Genomic DNA, 19,102 nt, shown 5'->3' with positions numbered 1-19,102 from the left:
TGGCATCCTTGTGATGCCAATCCGATGATTCCATCAAAGTTCATTTGGCTGCATCGAGGCTGGAAGAGGTGGCTGCAAAGGGCCGGTAGAATGGGGTACACCCGGAGGACTGTTCAATTAAAGCAGGCCAAGAGTTGTGCCTATCGAGCCTAAGCAACGCCCAGAAATGCTTAACCATCCGGGCCGTTTCATGAGCAACCGAGAACCGATTGCTCATTGGACTCAGGTGGGAGGACACTACTGGACCGACCGGCAACCAGACAGATTTGGCTTCGTTAGAACGGAACAGGACACGCGTCAACCATGCATCGTCCACCTAGATTTTTCGGCACACAGACCGTATCAAGAAAGCACTCACGCAAGCTGCCGCGTAAGAATGACTTCAAGGCTCGCACCAAGGTCCACGTCACGGATGTACGAATGCACGAAAGCAAATGTTTGACAACATGTTTACCTACCCCATACTCTGGTGCTTCAAGTTTTCGCTTTGATTGATCGACCATCAACTCTGGGGCTGCACAACGCACATTGGCCTCCTCAAATGTGGCAACATAAAGTAAACTTCCATGAGCTAATCTGATCTTAACCTGGAAGCCCTAGGTGCTGTCTATTAGATTATCACCTATTCCACAATGTTTGGCAGAATCGCTCTCAGAGGCTCTTCTAATTCATTGGTGAGGCTAGCTTCGCTGGGAATGCGCTCTGAACCCTTTGGAAGATCTATCTGGCACCACACCATTTTCATACGATCGCGACGCTAAGTCTCCCATGACGAGAGCATCTGACATCTGGGCACATGCACAATTACTACCCAGGTTGGCATTTAACAGATAATCCAGCGTACAGGATGCGAATGAGAAAAGGGTACGATGAAAATCAAGACATGCGCCACATGTGGCGCTCTCACCAGCCACACCAAATGATGTGATCACGAACTATTACTCCATATCTTCCTTTGCACTTGTACCTTGCCGAAGAGCTCAGCAGGTCCTTTTCAACTCTATCGCTTTGGAAGACTAGTCCTGACATGACCATGCTGTCATCGCTCATTGCAACGCTTGTGAGAACGCAGCGTCTGGGATCTCGCTATCTACGCGAATATGCAGAACGCAGAAGTCAAGTTATTAGGGAAGTTGTGCAGAAGAATGGCGCCCTCGGGTTTATATGTTTTGGTGGACCACCTGTTCACTTTCAGATCGTAAGTGACGAACCGACTCGGGGAGCGATAGACTCTTGTGTACCGATGTGGGTGGCTCACTTTGCATGCACAGTTCCACCAGCGATTCGTTGACAAATACCATTGGATTGATGAGCCTATGTTCCAGGAATTGTTTGCGGTAACGCAGGCCCTGTCAGGCCCTGCGAGCACAAAAATGCTGTATTGCATCAATCTGAACCGCAATGGATTCTGGAGTGCTTTGGCAGCTTTTATGTTGTGGTCGTGAGTTTGGTCCAAGCTCGTCTCAATTCAGTCGATCACTGACCTGATGCCCAGAATCCCCGGAGCTATTGGCATGTACGCGTTATCGCTCGGCATCTCCAGCGTTGGGAATACTCTTCCTGCACCAGCATATGCCCTTCTTTCAGGACTCAATGCTGCTACCGTGGGAGTGATTGCTCTTGCTGCTGTGCAGTTATCCCAGAAGGCCATCACAGATAAGATTAGCCGGATATTGATCTTTCTCGGAGCCACCGCTGGGATGTTGTACAATGCATTATGGTTCTTTCCAGTTCTCATTTTTCTGGCCGGGCCTGTGACAGTCATTTGGGATCTCAGAATACTCCATCCAGTCTTCTCTCGAATTAGAGGTGTTTTCCTCCCGACAAGGCAAACAGAAATCCGAGATGTTGAGATGACAAGTTCAGGTACGCCAAATGGTGCTCGATATATGTCATGGCCGAGCTAATATTGAAACAGAAAATAACGCCGAAGACGTGTCAGCTCGAGAACCTTCAACCGGACAGGAAATGGCGCAAACTGAAAGAGGAAACTCCGCTGTCGAGCCCACCGTTCTCAGACAGTCGGCCACCAATGATTCACGAGAGAGACTGAGTGCAAGAGTCATCCCTAGAGACAGAGAATTGAAGGTATCGTGGCGATTCGGTACAATTCTCATAGCGGCATTCTTGGCGACTTTCGTTGTCGTTATGATATTACGAGGTGTCATCAAACAACGGCCTTTGTTGTTCAGCTTGTTTTCCAATCTGTATTTGGCAGGCACAATCATCTTTGGTGGCGGACCTGTGGTGATTCCACTTCTCAGACAGTGAGTGGCAGGAGTCATACCTGTTGAGGTTGACCTGAGCGCGAAACTGACGCTGATAACAGGTATATTGTGACGGAAGGCTGGGTATCCCCTCGAGACTTCCTCCTGGGATTGGCCATCATACAATCATTCCCGGGACCAAATTTCAACTGTGCGTGCATGGCAATGAAGCTATTCCCAACCCACTGGAGATGGCGTATCTAACTTGTCTCGATAGTTGCGGTCTACCTCGGCTCACTAACTGCCATCAACGCTTCACTTCCCAGTGCATTGGGCGCTCTCATTAGTTACATTGGTATCTTTGCGCCGGGTCTAATCCTCGTTCATGGAACGATGGGGCTTTGGAGCGAGCTTCGTACTCGACGCTGGTTCAAGGCTGGTCTACGTGGGATCAACGCTGCAGCTGTGGGCTTGATCTACACGGCCATCTACCGTCTCTGGGAGATAGGATACATTGACGAGAAATTCACGAGTGGCTCGAGTCTGGGTCGTGATCCTTGGTGGGTCGTTGTGACAGCAACGAGCTACGTTGGTGGGTGCTGGTTTGGACTTCCCGTTCCTCTGGGTATCTTGCTCGGAGGTGTCATGGGACTTGTCAGATACGGAGTTACAGCGACATGACTTGTCTTATCAGGACAGCTCAAGCATGGGTCATGTTTTATTTCATATGCTCACACTTCTTCTATGCCTTCCACTTCATGCCCCGTTCTACGGTAAGCACTTCTTAATACGGCTTATGTCTGCGTCTACTTTCAACAACCATTTTGTCAGCTATTGTGTCCAGCAAGCAAGTTCCTCCACTCCACTTCGCTGCGGGGTGTATATCCCAGGGGGCGGGAACGCCTTGGGGAATGTGTCGGTTGACCCCTGTTTACTGGTTCATGACAAGTAGTGAGGAATATCCCGCACTTTTCAGAGAGAGCGATGAGTTGGTGTTGCGTTGCCGAACCCCGTTTCGCCTGTCCCCTTAAGATAATGAGCTAGTTAGTTAGGATCGTCTCCCCCCCATCGGCTGGTGGCTTGACTACAAAGGCTTGCCCTTGCTTGCCTCCGCCTTTGGGCCTTATCTGCGGACTTGAGCGCAGTTGAGTCGTGCCAGGTCAGATCGAAGAGGAGAACAAACGGCCCGTCGCCATCTGAATGCTCTCTTTTCCTTTTGTCGCATGTCGTGGTTGTCCTCTCCGTGTCAGTGCGGACCTTCAGCAGCAAAAACATGGGGAGCCTTGGGCCAGAAAACATCCCAATTGTCGACTTTTCGAGGTTCGACACGGATTTGCCCAGTCTGGCCAAGGAAATCAAAGAGATATGCGAGACATGGGGCTTTCTGTACCTCAAGAACCACGGTCTGGACCAGGACAAGGTTGATCGAATGTTCGATATCAGCGAGACGTTCTTCACGACGACTCCCCTGGAGGAAAAAGCCTCGACACCGTGGAACAGTATCTACAATGCAGGCTACGACGCAAAGACGGGGACGGAGAAGTACATGCACGAGAACGGGGCCAAGGACGTCGTGTCGTCGCAAGACGGCAAGGAGGTCTTTGTGATTCGCAAGCAACAGTCGTACGACCAGCCGATGCCGCCTGCCTTGCGCAAATTCAACCCGGAAATCCAGCAGTTCATGGCCGAGACGCACGAGAAGATTGCCGTGCGGCTGCTTGCTTGTCTGGGAGTTGGACTGGGCCTGACGAAAGACCGGCTCCCCGAAATCCACAGGCATGAAAGCCCGTCGTACACGACGCTGCGACTGATTTACTACCCGGCCCTGCAGCAGGCTGATAACGCACCGATTCGACTGCCCTCGCATACTGACCAGGGCGTCATCACGATCCTTTTCCAGAATCAGATCGCCGGCCTGCAGGTTCGGCCACCCAAGTACACCGGCAAGATCTCCGAGGACGAAGTCTGGCTCGATGCTCCTGTCATACCGGGGGCGGTGCTGATCAACATCGGCGAGACCATGACCTTTTTCTCTGGCGGCCTCATGAAGAGCACGTTACATCGTGTTGCGAGGAGCCCTAACGTAGAGGATCAGGGCAAAGATCGGTATTCGATGGCTTACTTCTGCCATCCAAACCAAGATACCTTGTTGGAAGTCATCCAGGGCATTGAGGGTGCCAAGAAGAGAGACACGCCTGTATCCTGTGTGACCGGACGACAAGTAAAGACCGTCAAGGACTGGATTGAGCATAGACATTCGATGGGGAGACAGGAAGCGATGGTAGCAAAGTGAAGCTGGCATTCTTTTGCGGAGATGTCATTTTGTGCCGTACTGATAGGCGTAGCTTGTACCAACCTAGGGTACCCCGTGTGTACCTAATGATCCACCGCAGCTCTCCGCACCGGAATCCGCCGTATTAAATATTGTGAGAATCGTATTGCATACAGTCCGCACTTTTTCGACGTCTTCAACCCTTGAGCAGGCCAACTGCCTGGAGGCTCAAGATCTTGATTTCATTGATTCACAGCATTTATTCCGCTCTGGCCATAACCTTTCACGCCTCCAGATGCCGCCATCATGGCACCTCCAATGCCCAACCCCACGAAGCGCATGACAGCGAACCCAGCGAAACCTGTTGCACGGTACCGTCCAGGGAAACCAGTCGCAGAACAAGAATCGTCCGACGAGGAAGAAGTGTCGGAGGAGGAAAAGCCACAACAGCCGCAACGAAAACCTCCAGCGAGGCCTCCACCAGTCAGAAGGCCAGTTGCTCCGGCTCGGGAAGAAAGCGAGGAGGAAGATGAAGACGAGGAGGGGTTCGTGACAGAAGAGGAAGATGAAGGGCTAGGTCTCGGTCCCGGTCAGGGACCAGGGACTAAATTGACACAACAAACAAAGAGTGATTCTACATTACGGAGACCAGCACCACGACTATCACAAGCGAAGGCCGCCTCCGACGAGGAATCAGAAGACGACTCCGAAGAAGGATCATCTGATGGAGAAGAGTCGTCAGAAGAAGAAGAAGAAGAGTCATCGTCGTCGGAAGATGAAGCGCCGCAACGCAAGTTTAAACGGCCAACATTCATCCGCAAGACCGATCGGCAAACTTCAACGCTCACCAAGACACAATCCACGGCTGCTGACCCACCTACGTCCTCCGCAGGCGCAGCCGACGCCGACGCCGCTCGACGCCTCGCGCAAGCCGACCTCCTGATCAAAGACAAACTGGAACGCGACGCGCTCGCGCGTGCGGCCGGCAAGAAGTCATGGGACGACGACGACGACATCCTGCCCGAGTCCATGGTGGACGACACGGACGGGCTGGACCCGGAAGCTGAGCACGCGGCGTGGAAGGTGCGCGAGCTGCGACGGTTGAAGCGCGACCGCGAGGCCCTGGTGGCGCGCGAGAAGGAGATTGAAGAGATCGAACGCCGGCGCAACCTGACGGCCGAGGAGCGCGAACGGGAAGACCGCGAGTTCCTCGAGAAGCAGCGCGAAGAGCGCGACGGGGGCCGCCACGACGCCGCGTTCCTCGCGCGCTACCATCACAAGGGTGCCTTCTTCCAGGGCGACGAGGCCGCCGAGATCCTGAAGCGCCGCGACGTCATGGGGGCCCGCTTCGAGGACGAAGTCAGCGACAAGTCCCTCCTGCCAGAGTACATGCGCATCCGGGACATGACGAAGCTAGGCAAGAAGGGGCGCACGCGGTACAAGGACCTCAAGGGCGAGGACACGGGACGGTTCGGAGACGAAGTGAAGCGGTGGAAAGGCAGTACCGGTGCTGGACCACGAACCGAGGGTGATTTCGATACAAGAGGGCTAGACGAACGGTTCCTGCCTGACGATCAGCGTCGTGGTGGCGGTGAACGGGGAGGTCGAGATCGAACGGGCCCCACGGGTGCGAATGCCAGTGCGGTCGGCGAGAGGAGAGACAGAGACAAAGACAAAGACAGGTACAGGAGCCGGAGCAGGAGCAGAGAGAGACGGAAGAGATCATATTCAAAATCCCGCTCGCGCTCGAGGTCGCCCAGACGGAGAAGGAGGGATTCGCCTTCACCCGATCGCCATCGCGATCGGGTTAGGGACAGGGAAAGGGATCGCGACGGGACGAGTAGGAGAGAAGAGGAAGTGAGGACCCGCTAGTGAACATCTACCACGACCGATGAATTCGTGGTGGTGCGAATGATATGTTTGAGCTTGAAAGGCTCAGTGTATAGATAGCTACCTAGTCCTGTCCTACCTGGCGGGTGGATCTCTCAAGCCACCGCGATGTGTGCGGCAGATCATGGAGCATATTGATCTGTACCGTGTGTAACTACAAGTATCGCTCTCACCTGCGTCGCCCTCAGGAGGTCATCGTCTGTAAAGCACGATCATGCACATCTGACTGACCCTACCACTTGTTCGATCTGGATTGGCTTCGAGGTCGTGTTGATATGGCTACAGCACGCCATGAGTCTGTGAGTACAGTAACGATGATAGCCCGTGTCAGAGTAAGGATGTCCATGCCCAGACATGTCTCTTCCTCCCCTCTCGTACGCCTACCGAGACTCCATTATCTAGGCCCTCACTCACTGCCGTTCCATTACGTATCCACCTTCAGTCTTCTCGAGGTCAGGGAGGTATTGATTGCGGTTGCTAGGGACAGTTGCATTGACCGCCTTTGACATTCCGCCTCTCGGTACTTTCACCAAGTGTCGACAAGTAGTCGAAAATGCCACTTTCCAGAGACTGGTACACGGTGGCCTGCGTAAGAGACGTATTGACGCCAAATGCTTTTGGAGAGTCTGATTTCAGAATTTCGTTGCGGAACAACATACCCACTGCAAGCGCCGCACCTTAGTCTCGGCGTGACACGTAGGTCGTCGATCGATCACAGGGTGATTTTCCAGACGACGAAAAAGCTCGATCGGGACCAAATATATAGTTACTGGTGCTCGGTCGGCTAGAGACCTGCGTCCTGCGGGAATTGCAAGACTGTCGACCGCTTCCTGCATATACTCGCCGGGATTGACTTGAGCAAATGCCGCCTCTTGGAGGGAATGCTAATGCCAATGCCAGCCCAGTACAACGCTCTCTTCCCCTGTACCCTCTTGCATTCGTCGATGATAGCAGACCACTGTGGGCAAACAAACATATGATATGCTGTGATAATCATGCTCTAGATCAACGGCACACTGTTGCCCATGGGGAACGAATGCGTTTGACGCCGTCTTGGCCATGGATACAAGCGCTTATTGAGAGGTAGAGACTCCTTCTGTTTGGCATTGTTGCGTCCCACTTCTTCATTCATTTTATTCCCTGTCTCTCCAGCTCCTTCTCTCTCTCAAGCACGCTGTCCTCGAACTTGATCAAAAACACCGTCCTGTTAGGCCAGACGTCGGTCGCGGTATTGTGCGCACTGGCCTTGCACTCAAAGCCGGCCCCGTCGCACACGCCCTCGATGATGCCCGCAATGTACGCCGCGACACTAAGCTGGCTCATCTCCTTGGGCACGCTGATGTACTGGTTCGTCAGCGGCGTGTTGTCTATGATCATGTACTCGCCAGGGTTTGTCGTGGACTGCTCCAACGAGTCCGCCGGCCGCGAGAACAGCAGGGGGTACAGTTTCGTCGTGAGCAGCGTCAGCAAGGGAAGCAGGCGTAGCGGCCGGCTGGCGCCACTGCCGCTTGTCGAGGACGTGCTCGAGGAACTTGACGACGACGACCCCGCCGGTGACGTGCGGTAGAGCAACAGGTCCAACAACTTCAGGCCCAGGGGGTACCCTTGCTCGTTCAGCCTCTTTTCAAAGTCCTGGATACCCTTGACGCGGCGGTGGGCGTACGACACCATCTCCATGAACAGGTATGCGAAGCTGGCGCGCGAGAGTTCGGCGTTGCGGCTGCGGTTGAGGTTGCGGTCGTAGATGGTCTTGCGGGTGGAAGGGTATCGGAGGGTCGAGCTCGTGCCGGCCCCCGTCGGTGTCGTCGTGCTGGCGCCGAACGGGCTGGACGTTGAGTAGGTCGAGATAGGGCGGGATGGAGACGAGGTGTGGGAGGGAGGGTACGAGGAGGGCATTGTAAGGCCTGGAGGCGCCGACATGACTGGTGAGCTGTCACGTTCGAAGAGCCACAAACCAAGTCAATGTCAAGGCTTGAATTGCATGTTGTGGTAGAAGTTTAGGGGGCGATGGGTCGGTCGTTGTGGTCATCGAAGTGGAAGTGGAAGCGAATCCAACAACATCTGTATGTACAGGTAGTACAGGTAGTATCCGTACTCCGTAGTCTCACGTCAAGGCAACTTCGCCGAGCGATATGCGAACCCACTTTTCTAAAAGCCGGGGAGGTTCAGCCTCGCGACCATAAACTACATTGGGGGCAAAAACTCTCTATAGTGACATTCACCTTCGTTACACCAGTATACTCGGTGTGGCCCAACATAATTGCTCTATGGAATGGTCGTCATGGTCGTCATGCCCGAGCCTAGGCTTATTGGGACCCCGAAGCACTCCGTGGATGTCGTGTCTACTCTTGGTGCCACCCTGGATGACCTTGTCCGCCTCTTTTCTTATCCTGGCGGTTATCATCTGACTGAGGATTCTTGCCATTGGCTTCTTTGGTCTCATTATTCTCCCCATCCCATTCTACAAACGCCTTTTGCCGTTGTCTCGAGTTCCATTGTAACGTTCTTGATATGCTGTTGACCCAGTCTTCACTGCGGCGTCCCGGCGGCATGACGTTGGCGAAAGGATACCGCGAAGCCGATATTGTGACATAATCTCCCGGGAACAACTCAATTCTGGACGAGCTACGTTAGCAAATTCGTCTGTGCCTCTCAAATCATCATCGCGCCTACCGTTCCCGTCCGTCAAAGCTTGCCCAAGAATTCGAGCGGGCGTCGTAAGGCACGCCGAGTCGCAAAACAATGGTGTCAGGAAGGATAATCGGGCGGAACGACAGGGTATGCGCGCAGATGGCCGTGACCAGGATCACTGGGTTTTCCGGGTGACAGAGAGACCCTCCCGCGGCCAAATTATATGCCGTGGAACCAGTCGGAGTAGCCACACAGATGCCGTCGGCCTGAACAGTTGTCAAGTGTTCCTCATCTCCAAAGAGTTCGATCGTGGACATGGTGGGATTCGGACCTCTGTCAACCACGATATCATTCAGGATCTCAAATGTTCCATCTGGAACATGTGTCTTGCGATCATCGGCTTCTTCACCGATCAACTCTTCGACAATATCACGATGATCAGCGTCATCATGACGCTTCTGCGATCTCATGACTGTGCCTTCAAATCGTAACCTCAGACTTATCGTCACGCCATCCTTGATGGCCTGGGACAGCGTAGTCTGGTAAGAGTCAAAGTCGAACTTTGTCAGGAAGCCAAGCGAGCCCAACGCAAAGGACAGCACCGGGGGTACGACTCTTTGAAATAACCAGCTCGCGTAAAGCACTGTGCCGTCACCCCCCAAGGTGATGACAAAGTCGAACGTATGAGGCCGTCTCCTGGCAAGATTGACGTTCCAATACTTTAATCGTTCGCCGTATGAGGGATCTTCAGCCACGAGCCCCGCTGCATCGAACGAAGGGTTCTCCTGCAAGATGTCCTGGACGTAGACGATATACGGCACAGATCGGTCTCTGGACAGGAGCCACCTGGCCACCTCCCGTGTCTTGACGATCAATGTCTTGTCATGGATCTTCGTGAGTAGGAAGATTGCCCTGATCTTCAGTCTGACCTTTAGGTTTCCCAGCTTTTTCGCCAGAGCCCTCACGCTAATGGCCATGTCACTCAATTGTTTCTTCGTGAGCAACCGCGACTCGACGGGTCGGTTTTCTTCTTTACCGAGCATCGGCTCTCTGTCAATACTTTCCGTCGCCACGCTTGGCTCAACTTCATCGATCTGTTCCAGTTCTGACTCGACTTTGGTCTTCTCGACGATTTGGTGGACGAGGCATTGCGACTTTGCACGTTCCGCGTGCGGGCGCCTCGATTTGTCGACTCTCGGTTGGTCGGTGAGAACAAAAGAGGACTTTCGGCGACGAGCCGTTTCGGAATCGAAGACAACCTGTTGTCAAGACATCGTGTGAGCAGGAACAATTTTTCCCAAACAGCATCGCGATCTTGGCCCTGCGCGCACCTCAATTTTACGATTGTAGTCGTCCTCACTGCTGGAGTCACTTCCCATCTGATCAACCGTAAGCAAATGCCGTTGTTTCTTGTGCAGGCATGAATACATGATCCGGGAGACATTCACTGATCCTCCTGCTGAGGTGAGGCGCACCCCGCGCAGCGTCCATTGAGGAGCGAAGGTATATACGTTCAGGAAGAAGCCGGTTGGTAAGGGCACCCTATACACAGTTCTCCCGTTGCTGTAGTGTGCTCATTCTCATAAAGACGGCGCCAGACGTGCAAATGTTGTTGGCGAGAGAAGAATATTGTTGCACTGAACTGATTTGTAGGACACAAGTGAGCGTGCCGTCACCAGCGCCCGCAGTGGAGATCTAAGTATCCCGACAGGGTTATCGATTGACTAATCAACAATTAGCCACGACACCATTACAAAGTACAAGGGCCTCAACCAATGACAGAGTACAACAGGATCTGGCAAGGATGATTCTCTACTGCGAGCATAGTGTCACGGTTGTGGACCAAGTGTCTTCGGGAGCAATGGCTTAGCTACGAGTAGTTGTAGCACAGTTGCATCACCCTCAAGTGCGCAAGGTCGATGATCACCCAGCGTCTGTAGATTATCTCAATCGACGTAATTATACATGGTTTTCAAAGGAAAGACCGGTCTATTAAGGGTATCCTATTGGTCCGTGGCCATCATTTCTCATTTCACTCGTAACTTGTTGTACATCAATCACAGGGGGGATAGTGAGAGTGTTGTTCATTGCCTGTGGGGCTGGACGTCGTCTTCAAGGCAGGGATCTCGACTTCTCCGTCCGGAGCCTCACAGGGAGTCTCGATCGGGGAGCTTGTTTGAGATCCAACGGCAGAATCGTCTGAAAACTGCGTCGACGGCGCAGCGGTCGACTGTGACGCCACTGTATCACTATCAAAATCACCTGCAGGCTGATTCTCGATCTCGGTGTAAGAAGTGAGTTCTATGCTTGGTCCGGTTTCGGAAGGCTTCCCAACTTGCTCTAGAAGCGGCACGGCTGACAAGGGCTCCAAAGCAAATTCAGGTTGGGATGGCATGAGTTCGTAGAACAACATGAACCCATTGCCGCGCCGACGAACTTCATCTTCCGAGACCTTGGTAACAATCTCGTCATTGAAAGAATACCAGTCCTTGCCTCGCTTTGCCAAAGCAACATAATGACCGTTGTCATGTCGACCATAATGCGTGACGATACATTTTAAATCGTAGACGGCCGCAACAGGACTTCTGTTCGTTTCCAAGGGTGCACACCAACGGCGGAGGAAATCGAACTTGACGGGGACTTCGACAGATGCTGTATTCTTCAATTGATTTCCATACTCATCGAAGATGCTGCGGTTAATGTGAAGGACGAGATCTTTGGGCAAACGACCAACAGTCATCTGCTTGGCTTTTGTTCTCAGAACCGGTGTCGGCTTTTTGTTCGGCCTCTCTCCCGCAGTCTCAACCTCTGCACCCTCGGTCGATGGCGACTCTTCATTCCCATGCGCCATTTTGGTGCAATGCTCGCACTCAACGCCTTCGACCTCTTCCGGTGCTGTGAATTCATCCAGCAAGTCATCAACAGACGATGCCCCTCGAAGGCCCATATTTAGAGTCAGGCAATTAAACTGGGTTAAGGACAATCCTTCGGTGTATCCGCAAACCTTGCATTCGAGAGCCTGTGCGGTCATGCCATCGAGAGGGTTTCGATGCCCGAGAGAGGCAGTGCTTGTCAACAACTGCGCTGCTGATGTGCTAACAATCGTCTCAGATTCTGGTCCAACAATTTCTCCCGGGCCTTCATCATTAGCCCTCCTGAACACTTTCAGGCACTCCAAGCCTGCGATTGAAGGCTTCTTCAACTGCTTTATATAGCCGGATGCTTCCTTCTCCGCAGCGTCAAGAACTCGGGAGAAATACTCTTGCGCATCTTGCTGCTGCCAACTGTCCATTGATTTCAATACTTTGGGGGTCCACAAGGTTGTTTTGCTGTTAGTTGAATCCGAAAGCTTCTCTAGGAACGCAACTAGCGCTTCATGAGTTTCGGCCTTGATCTTGTACTCGCGGCACATGTCCAGGCTCTGTTGCAAGAAGTGGAGGAAGGCAGGCAGAGATGCTAGGCCTTGGAGAACACTGTTTTGGTAGCATGAATTGTCCCAGTTGCCCAGTCCAGCTGGTCCAATATCGTGGCCCGACGGCATGTAATCCGCCACACCAGAGAGGTTCCTGACCTGACGAAGAACGAGTGGCATCTGTGGAGGTCCAAATATTCTCTGTACAGCTTCTTCTTTTGCGAACATATTTCCAAAGTCAGCTCGACTGAATCTTGCATCCTCGGGGGACAAGCGACCAAGCCTAACAAGGGCACGCTGCATCATATAGAGAAGCCTCGAGGGAAGGAGATAGATGAACGATTCGTAGCAGTATCGTTGAACGGTGGAGGGCCAGGCGTCAAAAACGGAAAGAGCATAGTAACCCAACACCAGCAGAGCAATCGTTGAGATCACCTTGGTTACCGTCGGGTATGGAGCACTTTGAGAAGCGTAGGCGTCGTAGACTACCGGGCTGCCGTATGCCCTAGCCGGGAGGTTGTTCATAGCGAAGCAGCGGAAGGTGGTGAGCCTGGTTCACTATCGTTAAGAGTGGCATTCGGTCTGTCAGGTCACAAATCACCGTCTATATCCACATGAGGTGTTGGAAATCGAAAGGAAGCTGCTAGGCTTCTCTGTTGACGAACGATTGTTTGTAAGACGCAGTGGAAGAAGATGAGGTGATCCGGGCTTCGTGAGAGGCGGCGCAGGCGAGAAAGGCTTGGCGGCTGCAATGCGTGTGTGTCTAGACCATGGCAAGAGACTCCCATCGACCAACACAATGTACACCTATCTGTACTTGCACGTCGAACACAGTCACGTTGAGCAATTCTATGCATTATTATGTCGTGACATTCTCATCACTAATGTCTCGCTTCCGTTTGTTCGAGTCTGGTCGTGTTTGAGCATACGGCGCAACCTCTCCTTGCCCGATTCCGGCTGGGTGAGAAATGTTTGTGCCATCCTCATCGTTGGGTTCGGCCTGTCTAATCTCAGCATCATTGGCTTCTCGTGCCAGTCGCTTTCGTTCTTCCTGTTCCCTCATCGCCTGGCCTGGATCACCTTCTACGTGCTTGGCCCACCACTTCTCCCATAACCAGCTCAAGGCCTGTTGTGTCATTTGCCTCAGATAGAACAAGTGGGGGATGTCGCCGTGAGTAACCTGGTGTCGTAGGTCGACAAACTTCTGTGGCATGCCAATCGCAGCCGCATGTGCATACATTGAACTTTCACCCTTGGCTGGAGGGACTGCTGCGTCCTCCATCTCAGAATCGTCCAATGCGAGTTCCATGGCGTGCAGTCGGGCTACATCGCGATCAACGAACCCGTTTACAAACCTCGCAAATGCCATGGCGTAGATGCTCTGCATAGCCGAGTCTGATATGCCTCGAGAGCTGCGGTCTAGGTCATCGTGAAGGAGAGCCTCGGTCAGACCAGATGTGGCTACGATTGCAGGCGCAAGGTGGCCAGCTTTGAAGAGCCAGAGATTGACTCGGTCAATGGCCCTCTGTTTCATATCTTGTGGGGTGGTCGAGAAGGCGTCCTGTTTCGCACGGTCGGGGAAAAACCAGTCTCGCACCATGGCTAGCTCGGAGGCGTGTCGCCAGGGCGGAAATTGCGACACCATTCTGGCAGCTTGGGCCGAAACATCAGACCCCAACGTTGGAGACCCGACCGCGGGTGCCTTGGAGTGTTAGGCTGCCTCAGTCGCTGGAAGCAGCGTCCTCGTTTCGTATATAGATATTCCAGATTCCACAACAGTTTCGAGGATGAATAGACGGCTTTGCATTGGACAGGAGAATTTTTCACGTTATTCCTAATGCAGACTAGTCGGTGTCCGCAAGCTTCGCGCGATGACGCAAGGCCCATGGATACAGAGCGAGCGTTGATTGGCCACCAAAACACATACAGTAGTACCGCGTCTAGATCAGAGCCAGTGTGCGTGGCCAAATGTGGCTGCATTCTAGAGCAGTCTACGCGTACAGCTTCAGCAGAGGATCGAGCGGGATGGACTTTGCATTAGAATCTGCAGTAAGACATAGTTCATTGAAAAAGGGATCAGCCTAGCAGATGTCCCCCAGGAAAAACCAACAATAGGGTATCATCATGTACATGAGGTATCAGCGTTGATAAGTGGCTTTACCCAAAAGTAACCTCCTGGAAAACAGAAAAGTACATGTATGTATTCATCAAGTCATAAATCATATCCATCCATAACCATACTGGCAATTGGGATAGTACGCACTGTTGAGCTGGCTTAGTGTCGCGAGATATTTGTATGCAAGGGGATCAACCCCAGAAGGGGTGGGAAATGCCATGTGGTTGGCGACAGATTGAGAGTCGTAAGAGGAGAACATGGTCGCGGAAGTATCCAAGGGTGTAGGGTTATGCTGCTGAGCAATATCCTCGTCCATTTCGACTTCATCGTCGTCGTCATCGCCCTCTGCTTCTCCATCTTGGTCGGCAGCCGGATCCCATTCTACCGGCTCAAATGACTCGGCAAGCTTCAGTGAAGTTTGTCCAGATCCAGCGAAGTTCCCAAGAAGAAGTGACGACGATTGTACCTGGGCTGGAGAATCGTAGAGCCCCATTCCGACTAATTCTTCACGATTGTCTTGTGCCTTTCCATCACTCGAATCCAGCGAGAGATCTTGTACATTGATTTCTGAAGCGCTCGGATAGCTTGGCGATGGTGGCGCCGTGGCGACACCACTCACCATTGCTGGCTGAGAGGAATATAATGAAGAATCAAACGGCGCAAAGGTGTATCGGTCGAATTTAGAGTGCTTGTCATCGTGCCAGACTTGATTCAGGCAGTGCTGACTACCATGTCCGATGACAATATTTGCAGCATTGACCTCGTCAAGCGGGGTCATAAGCTCCTGAATCTGCGGCTCATTCATAACTGGGTGTGATATTGGAGTCACGAGTCCATTGACTTGAGTGGTGGTAAAGTCCCATGCAGACGAATCATACTCGGGTGTACAGGAGTCGAAAGGAATATGAAGGCCATCGTATGTTGTATGCCAACTGACAGGTCGTGATCGAGAGTTGTCGAAGTCGGGCTGTTGTTGACTTCTGGAGCGAAGATGGTCGACTAGTGATCGAGTTCTCGATGAGAGGGTGGCACCAGTTGTGGTTTTCCTTCTTCCTGAATTCCGTGGGCTACTGTTGCGACTGCTTGGTTTGACGACTCTATTGGGGCGAGCGAAGTATGAAGATACACTCATCGAAGCTGGATTGTATGCTGTCTCCGGTAAGGAGTAATTCCACAGTGGTGCGTATTCCATGGATGCGTTGGTGAAGATCTTCGGTGGTTGAACATTAGATGTTTAAACGGAAGATGAAAGTCATATCTAGTAGCGGCAGGCACAGATATGAACAGAAAATCCAGTGGGCCAGCTAAGGGGTAACGAACACGAAATTGAGAATGGCATCTCAAATTAGGGAAACTCGGTTGGGAAAACAACTGCACATACTGTAGCGGTCGAAGTGGGCTAGGGATGAACCAGGTGTCTGGTGGACAACAGACCCAGAACCGGGGGTCACACCAAAGTTCTCACTTCTGAGTTCTCATGAATGACAGGAAGACAGGCAATAATACTAGCTAGGGTAACTAACTACTGGTACCGGGGTACGAAGATGATACGCACGGTCGGAATGTTTTGGCTGGTGTGAGTTTAGGATGAGGTGGAAGCGGGCAGGCGAGATGCGTCAGAGCCGGGCGGCAACTGTAGTGCCGCAAGTGGGAACATGGGGAAGAGTGATGCGAAGACGTGTGGCCGATGGGAGTCACTATTAGACTAATAACTAGCACCAGCACCCAAAAGCGCGTGATTCCGCTCCAAGCACGGTTGCATGGTCGAAGTTTCATCGACTTAGGTGCGAGAAGGTGCGAGGTGTGAGCGAGGAGCTGGGAAAGCAAGCCGATCCGGGCGGCATGGAGATCCTCTGTGGGTTTACTCCTCGCACAATGGCTACAGAAGGGTCAGAGCCGGCCTGATTCGATGTCTCGCAGCCTGCGGCCTGTGGCGCCGCCAGGTGATAGTGTGAAGGATTGTCAAAAGCAGGGAAGAGAAGTCTAAAAGAGGCGACAGACGCTAACAACCTCCGTCGAGGAGAGAAGTCTGAAAAGTGGCAGCTGAACCTGCTTAGGACTCGACTGTCTGGCACAGTCAAAAGTGGCTCAGCCCAAAGAGTGAAAGCACAACAGTCGGTTCGCCGCCGGCAAGGGAGGTTGAAGGCGGAGACACGCCAAGGACCGTCCTCGATCCTGAGTTTGTGGTGGCATCGAAAAGAAAACGGGATGACGCGATACCCGACATGTCCACTGACCATCACACCAAGAAAAGACCAGGTTTGTAAGGAGGCCAGGAGAGCCGACGAAAAGATTCGGCGTATCAGATGCACGATAGAGGCATTGGACCAGGGTGACGCCCAAAGTGTTTGTTGGCTAGACCGACAAGAGGCACCATCCTTGAATAATACGGAGGCGGTAGCCTGTGAGCTTGTGACAGGACCGAAGCTGTTGTTACCCAGCAATCGCAGACCGAGGAAGGGACCCTGTCAAAGCATGGCGAAACGCAGAAAGCTAGACATTTCAGCGTGCTGGGAGCGACGATCAGCGTCCTTCAGCGAGTCAGAGACAAGCCTCAAGGAAGCTCTCGGTGGATGTGACCTGAGATTACGGTGGTCCGGCCCAGAGGGGTAATCAACCAGTTGTTACTAGTTAGTGAAGTTCGAGTAGTGGACGGAAGTGTCGAGAACTTTGAAGGAGGTGATGGACCGGTGGGTATTATCGACAGGGATCAGGAGTCAAGAACTCCAAAAAGGCGAGCATCTCGTGGTGATCAAACCCGACATGGCAACGGATGGCTGCCATGTGGAGTGGGCCCGGGCGGCGATTGCCATCCATGGGACCATCCTTGTCAGTCGACAAAGGTGCAAGGGGAGCAGACAGTAGAGTCAGAGGATGCGCAAAAGATACCGAGACAAGGATGAACGGTGCGTGAACGGCTTCATACCAGGGTGGTGATACAACCTCGGACCTTCTGCACTCGACGTCGCAGCCCACCGGCACATTGTATCGAGCCGACTCAGAAAGGGTTTCTATGGAGGACTGTTCGAGTACTATGCTCCGTTGGGCTTGTCCGCGTCCGACGCGCAGAGTACGCGAAGAATTGTACCATGGTGGTTGGGGTCCAAGAGAGATTTGAGCAGGTTGGCATTGCAAGGGAGGGTGGCTGTGCGGCCATGCTTACGGAGTAAACGAGATGCTCGAATTCAAAAGCACCTCTTGTATGCACGGCAGGGAGGCTCGAGGGGAGACCGAGAGAGAGATGGCAGGGGTGGGGCTTTTACCGTACGAGCCAGTTGAGTGGAGACAGACAGCACGGAAAAGGAAAAGAAAAATGGAAAAAGATGCATCATGCGTCCACCAGCGCGTATTTTCGATTCTGATCCTCATCCTGATCCTGATCCTGATCCTGCGCTACACCATCTTGTACAGTTAGACTACAAAGAAGTGAAGTCCTGGGCTGGCAGTGGGACCCAGTCTTCCCATGAGCCCTAATCCCTGGTCCCTGGACTACTGGGCCCTGTCAAACGTCCCGCGACTACATACGAGTCGCACGAAGAGGCGCACCCGCCTGGTGGATCGCGTCGCATTATTCCGCTCTGCATCTCTTCATGCATCGACGCCTCCTCTCGGTGCTTTTCCTTACCAATCGTTCCAATTCTTTTTCAGGAGAGATTTTGACTCCTGGGCTTGCAGTTTGATGTTCAACCGGCGATTCTGCCCACTGCTTGGGCCCACGCTGGGAGGGTCGCTACGCCGTCAGACCACTACTTAGAACCATTGCATATGCGGGCCTTATCGTTGCCTGTCGCTGGTGATCGCTCCAACTCCCAGGCGATCACCACCAGCACCAGCACCAGCACCCAACACCAACTAACAACCTTGAGAAAGGACCTGCATGCCGACCAAATTTAAAATTGGCCATAAACATCCAACTCGGTTTCAGACCATCCAAATCCATGGCCACGAACGCAAGCCTCTGACCTACAGTACGTACATCATCACAAGGTCCAACATCCAGTCCGGGCTGCATACCCGAGGCAGGGTTGCCCGTGCCACACATAACCTGGCTGAGAATTTAAGGACATCCCCCACGGTGCCTCGAGGCTGCCTGATTTCGGTTCGAGAGTCTAGTATCCGTCACCCGTCCGATCCAAGACACCTGTCCAAGGAACACCGGCGGACCCGTACTGTCCCATTAAAGTATTGCCTTAACCCAGGGACTAGCCTTGTCAGGCTGTCACCGACCTCTGACCGCCTAATTGACACTTTGACCTGGAGCGAGTAGTAGTCTCAAGAGTAGCACGACCCCAAACATCATCTAGCGGCAGTCGATTACATTGACCCAATGAATACGATTCACAAGGAATCGGAGAGTGAAGTCTGGTAAGACTCTTCTGGAACCCTTACAGTCCCGTTCCTATGTGGTACGAATTATAAATGTCGACGCGTCGATCCGATTTCACCTTCACTGCTGAGTTGAGCTATTGTTGGTCCTCGCAGAATACCGGTAGTACGGTATACCAAGAAGGCGTGGAGCTTTGGACGGACCGCTACCGAAGACAGTCTCTATGAAATTAAACATGAACCAATTC

The 19,102-nt window shown here is 52.8% G+C and overlaps 8 protein-coding genes across 8 annotated transcripts; 3 read left to right on the top strand and 5 right to left on the bottom strand.

Annotated features, from left to right (window-relative positions):
- Positions 1-1,033: 1,033 nt before the first annotated feature.
- On the top strand, positions 1,034-2,888 carry PV08_02027 (uncharacterized protein; the record flags this gene model as incomplete). Its single annotated transcript, XM_016376387.1, has 6 exons — positions 1,034-1,198; positions 1,272-1,441; positions 1,496-1,866; positions 1,904-2,267; positions 2,330-2,418; positions 2,485-2,888. 6 exons carry the CDS (start codon positions 1,034-1,036, stop codon positions 2,886-2,888), a joined length of 1,563 nt encoding a protein of 520 aa, XP_016241663.1.
- Positions 2,889-3,480: 592 nt separating this feature from the next.
- On the top strand, positions 3,481-4,500 carry PV08_02026 (uncharacterized protein; the record flags this gene model as incomplete). Its single annotated transcript, XM_016376386.1, has 1 exon — positions 3,481-4,500. The coding sequence occupies one exon, from the start codon at positions 3,481-3,483 to the stop codon at positions 4,498-4,500; it is 1,020 nt and encodes a 339-aa protein (XP_016241662.1).
- A 285-nt stretch (positions 4,501-4,785) lies between these two features.
- PV08_02025 (uncharacterized protein) lies at positions 4,786-6,351 on the top strand (the record flags this gene model as incomplete). Its single annotated transcript, XM_016376385.1, has 1 exon — positions 4,786-6,351. One exon carries the CDS (start codon positions 4,786-4,788, stop codon positions 6,349-6,351), a length of 1,566 nt encoding a protein of 521 aa, XP_016241661.1.
- A 1,146-nt stretch (positions 6,352-7,497) lies between these two features.
- PV08_02024 (uncharacterized protein) lies at positions 7,498-8,289 on the bottom strand (the record flags this gene model as incomplete). Its single annotated transcript, XM_016376384.1, has 1 exon — positions 7,498-8,289. One exon carries the CDS (start codon positions 8,287-8,289, stop codon positions 7,498-7,500), a length of 792 nt encoding a protein of 263 aa, XP_016241660.1.
- Positions 8,290-8,711: 422 nt separating this feature from the next.
- Positions 8,712-10,379, bottom strand: PV08_02023 (uncharacterized protein; the record flags this gene model as incomplete). Its single annotated transcript, XM_016376383.1, has 3 exons — positions 8,712-8,985; positions 9,043-10,259; positions 10,332-10,379. The coding sequence occupies 3 exons, from the start codon at positions 10,377-10,379 to the stop codon at positions 8,712-8,714; spliced, it is 1,539 nt and encodes a 512-aa protein (XP_016241659.1).
- Positions 10,380-11,053: 674 nt separating this feature from the next.
- Positions 11,054-12,937, bottom strand: PV08_02022 (uncharacterized protein; the record flags this gene model as incomplete). The annotated part of the gene is made up of 1 exon (XM_016376382.1): positions 11,054-12,937. The coding sequence occupies one exon, from the start codon at positions 12,935-12,937 to the stop codon at positions 11,054-11,056; it is 1,884 nt and encodes a 627-aa protein (XP_016241658.1).
- A 334-nt stretch (positions 12,938-13,271) lies between these two features.
- PV08_02021 (uncharacterized protein) lies at positions 13,272-14,057 on the bottom strand (the record flags this gene model as incomplete). Its single annotated transcript, XM_016376381.1, has 1 exon — positions 13,272-14,057. The coding sequence occupies one exon, from the start codon at positions 14,055-14,057 to the stop codon at positions 13,272-13,274; it is 786 nt and encodes a 261-aa protein (XP_016241657.1).
- Positions 14,058-14,631: 574 nt separating this feature from the next.
- PV08_02020 (uncharacterized protein) lies at positions 14,632-15,720 on the bottom strand (the record flags this gene model as incomplete). Its single annotated transcript, XM_016376380.1, has 1 exon — positions 14,632-15,720. The coding sequence occupies one exon, from the start codon at positions 15,718-15,720 to the stop codon at positions 14,632-14,634; it is 1,089 nt and encodes a 362-aa protein (XP_016241656.1).
- Between the last annotated feature and the right edge of the window lie 3,382 nt (positions 15,721-19,102).

This window comes from Exophiala spinifera, assembly GCF_000836115.1.
Source record: "Exophiala spinifera strain CBS 89968 unplaced genomic scaffold supercont1.1, whole genome shotgun sequence".
In the NCBI taxonomy this organism is placed as follows: domain Eukaryota; kingdom Fungi; phylum Ascomycota; class Eurotiomycetes; order Chaetothyriales; family Herpotrichiellaceae; genus Exophiala; species Exophiala spinifera.
This window is presented reverse-complemented; position numbering and strand designations above follow the sequence as displayed.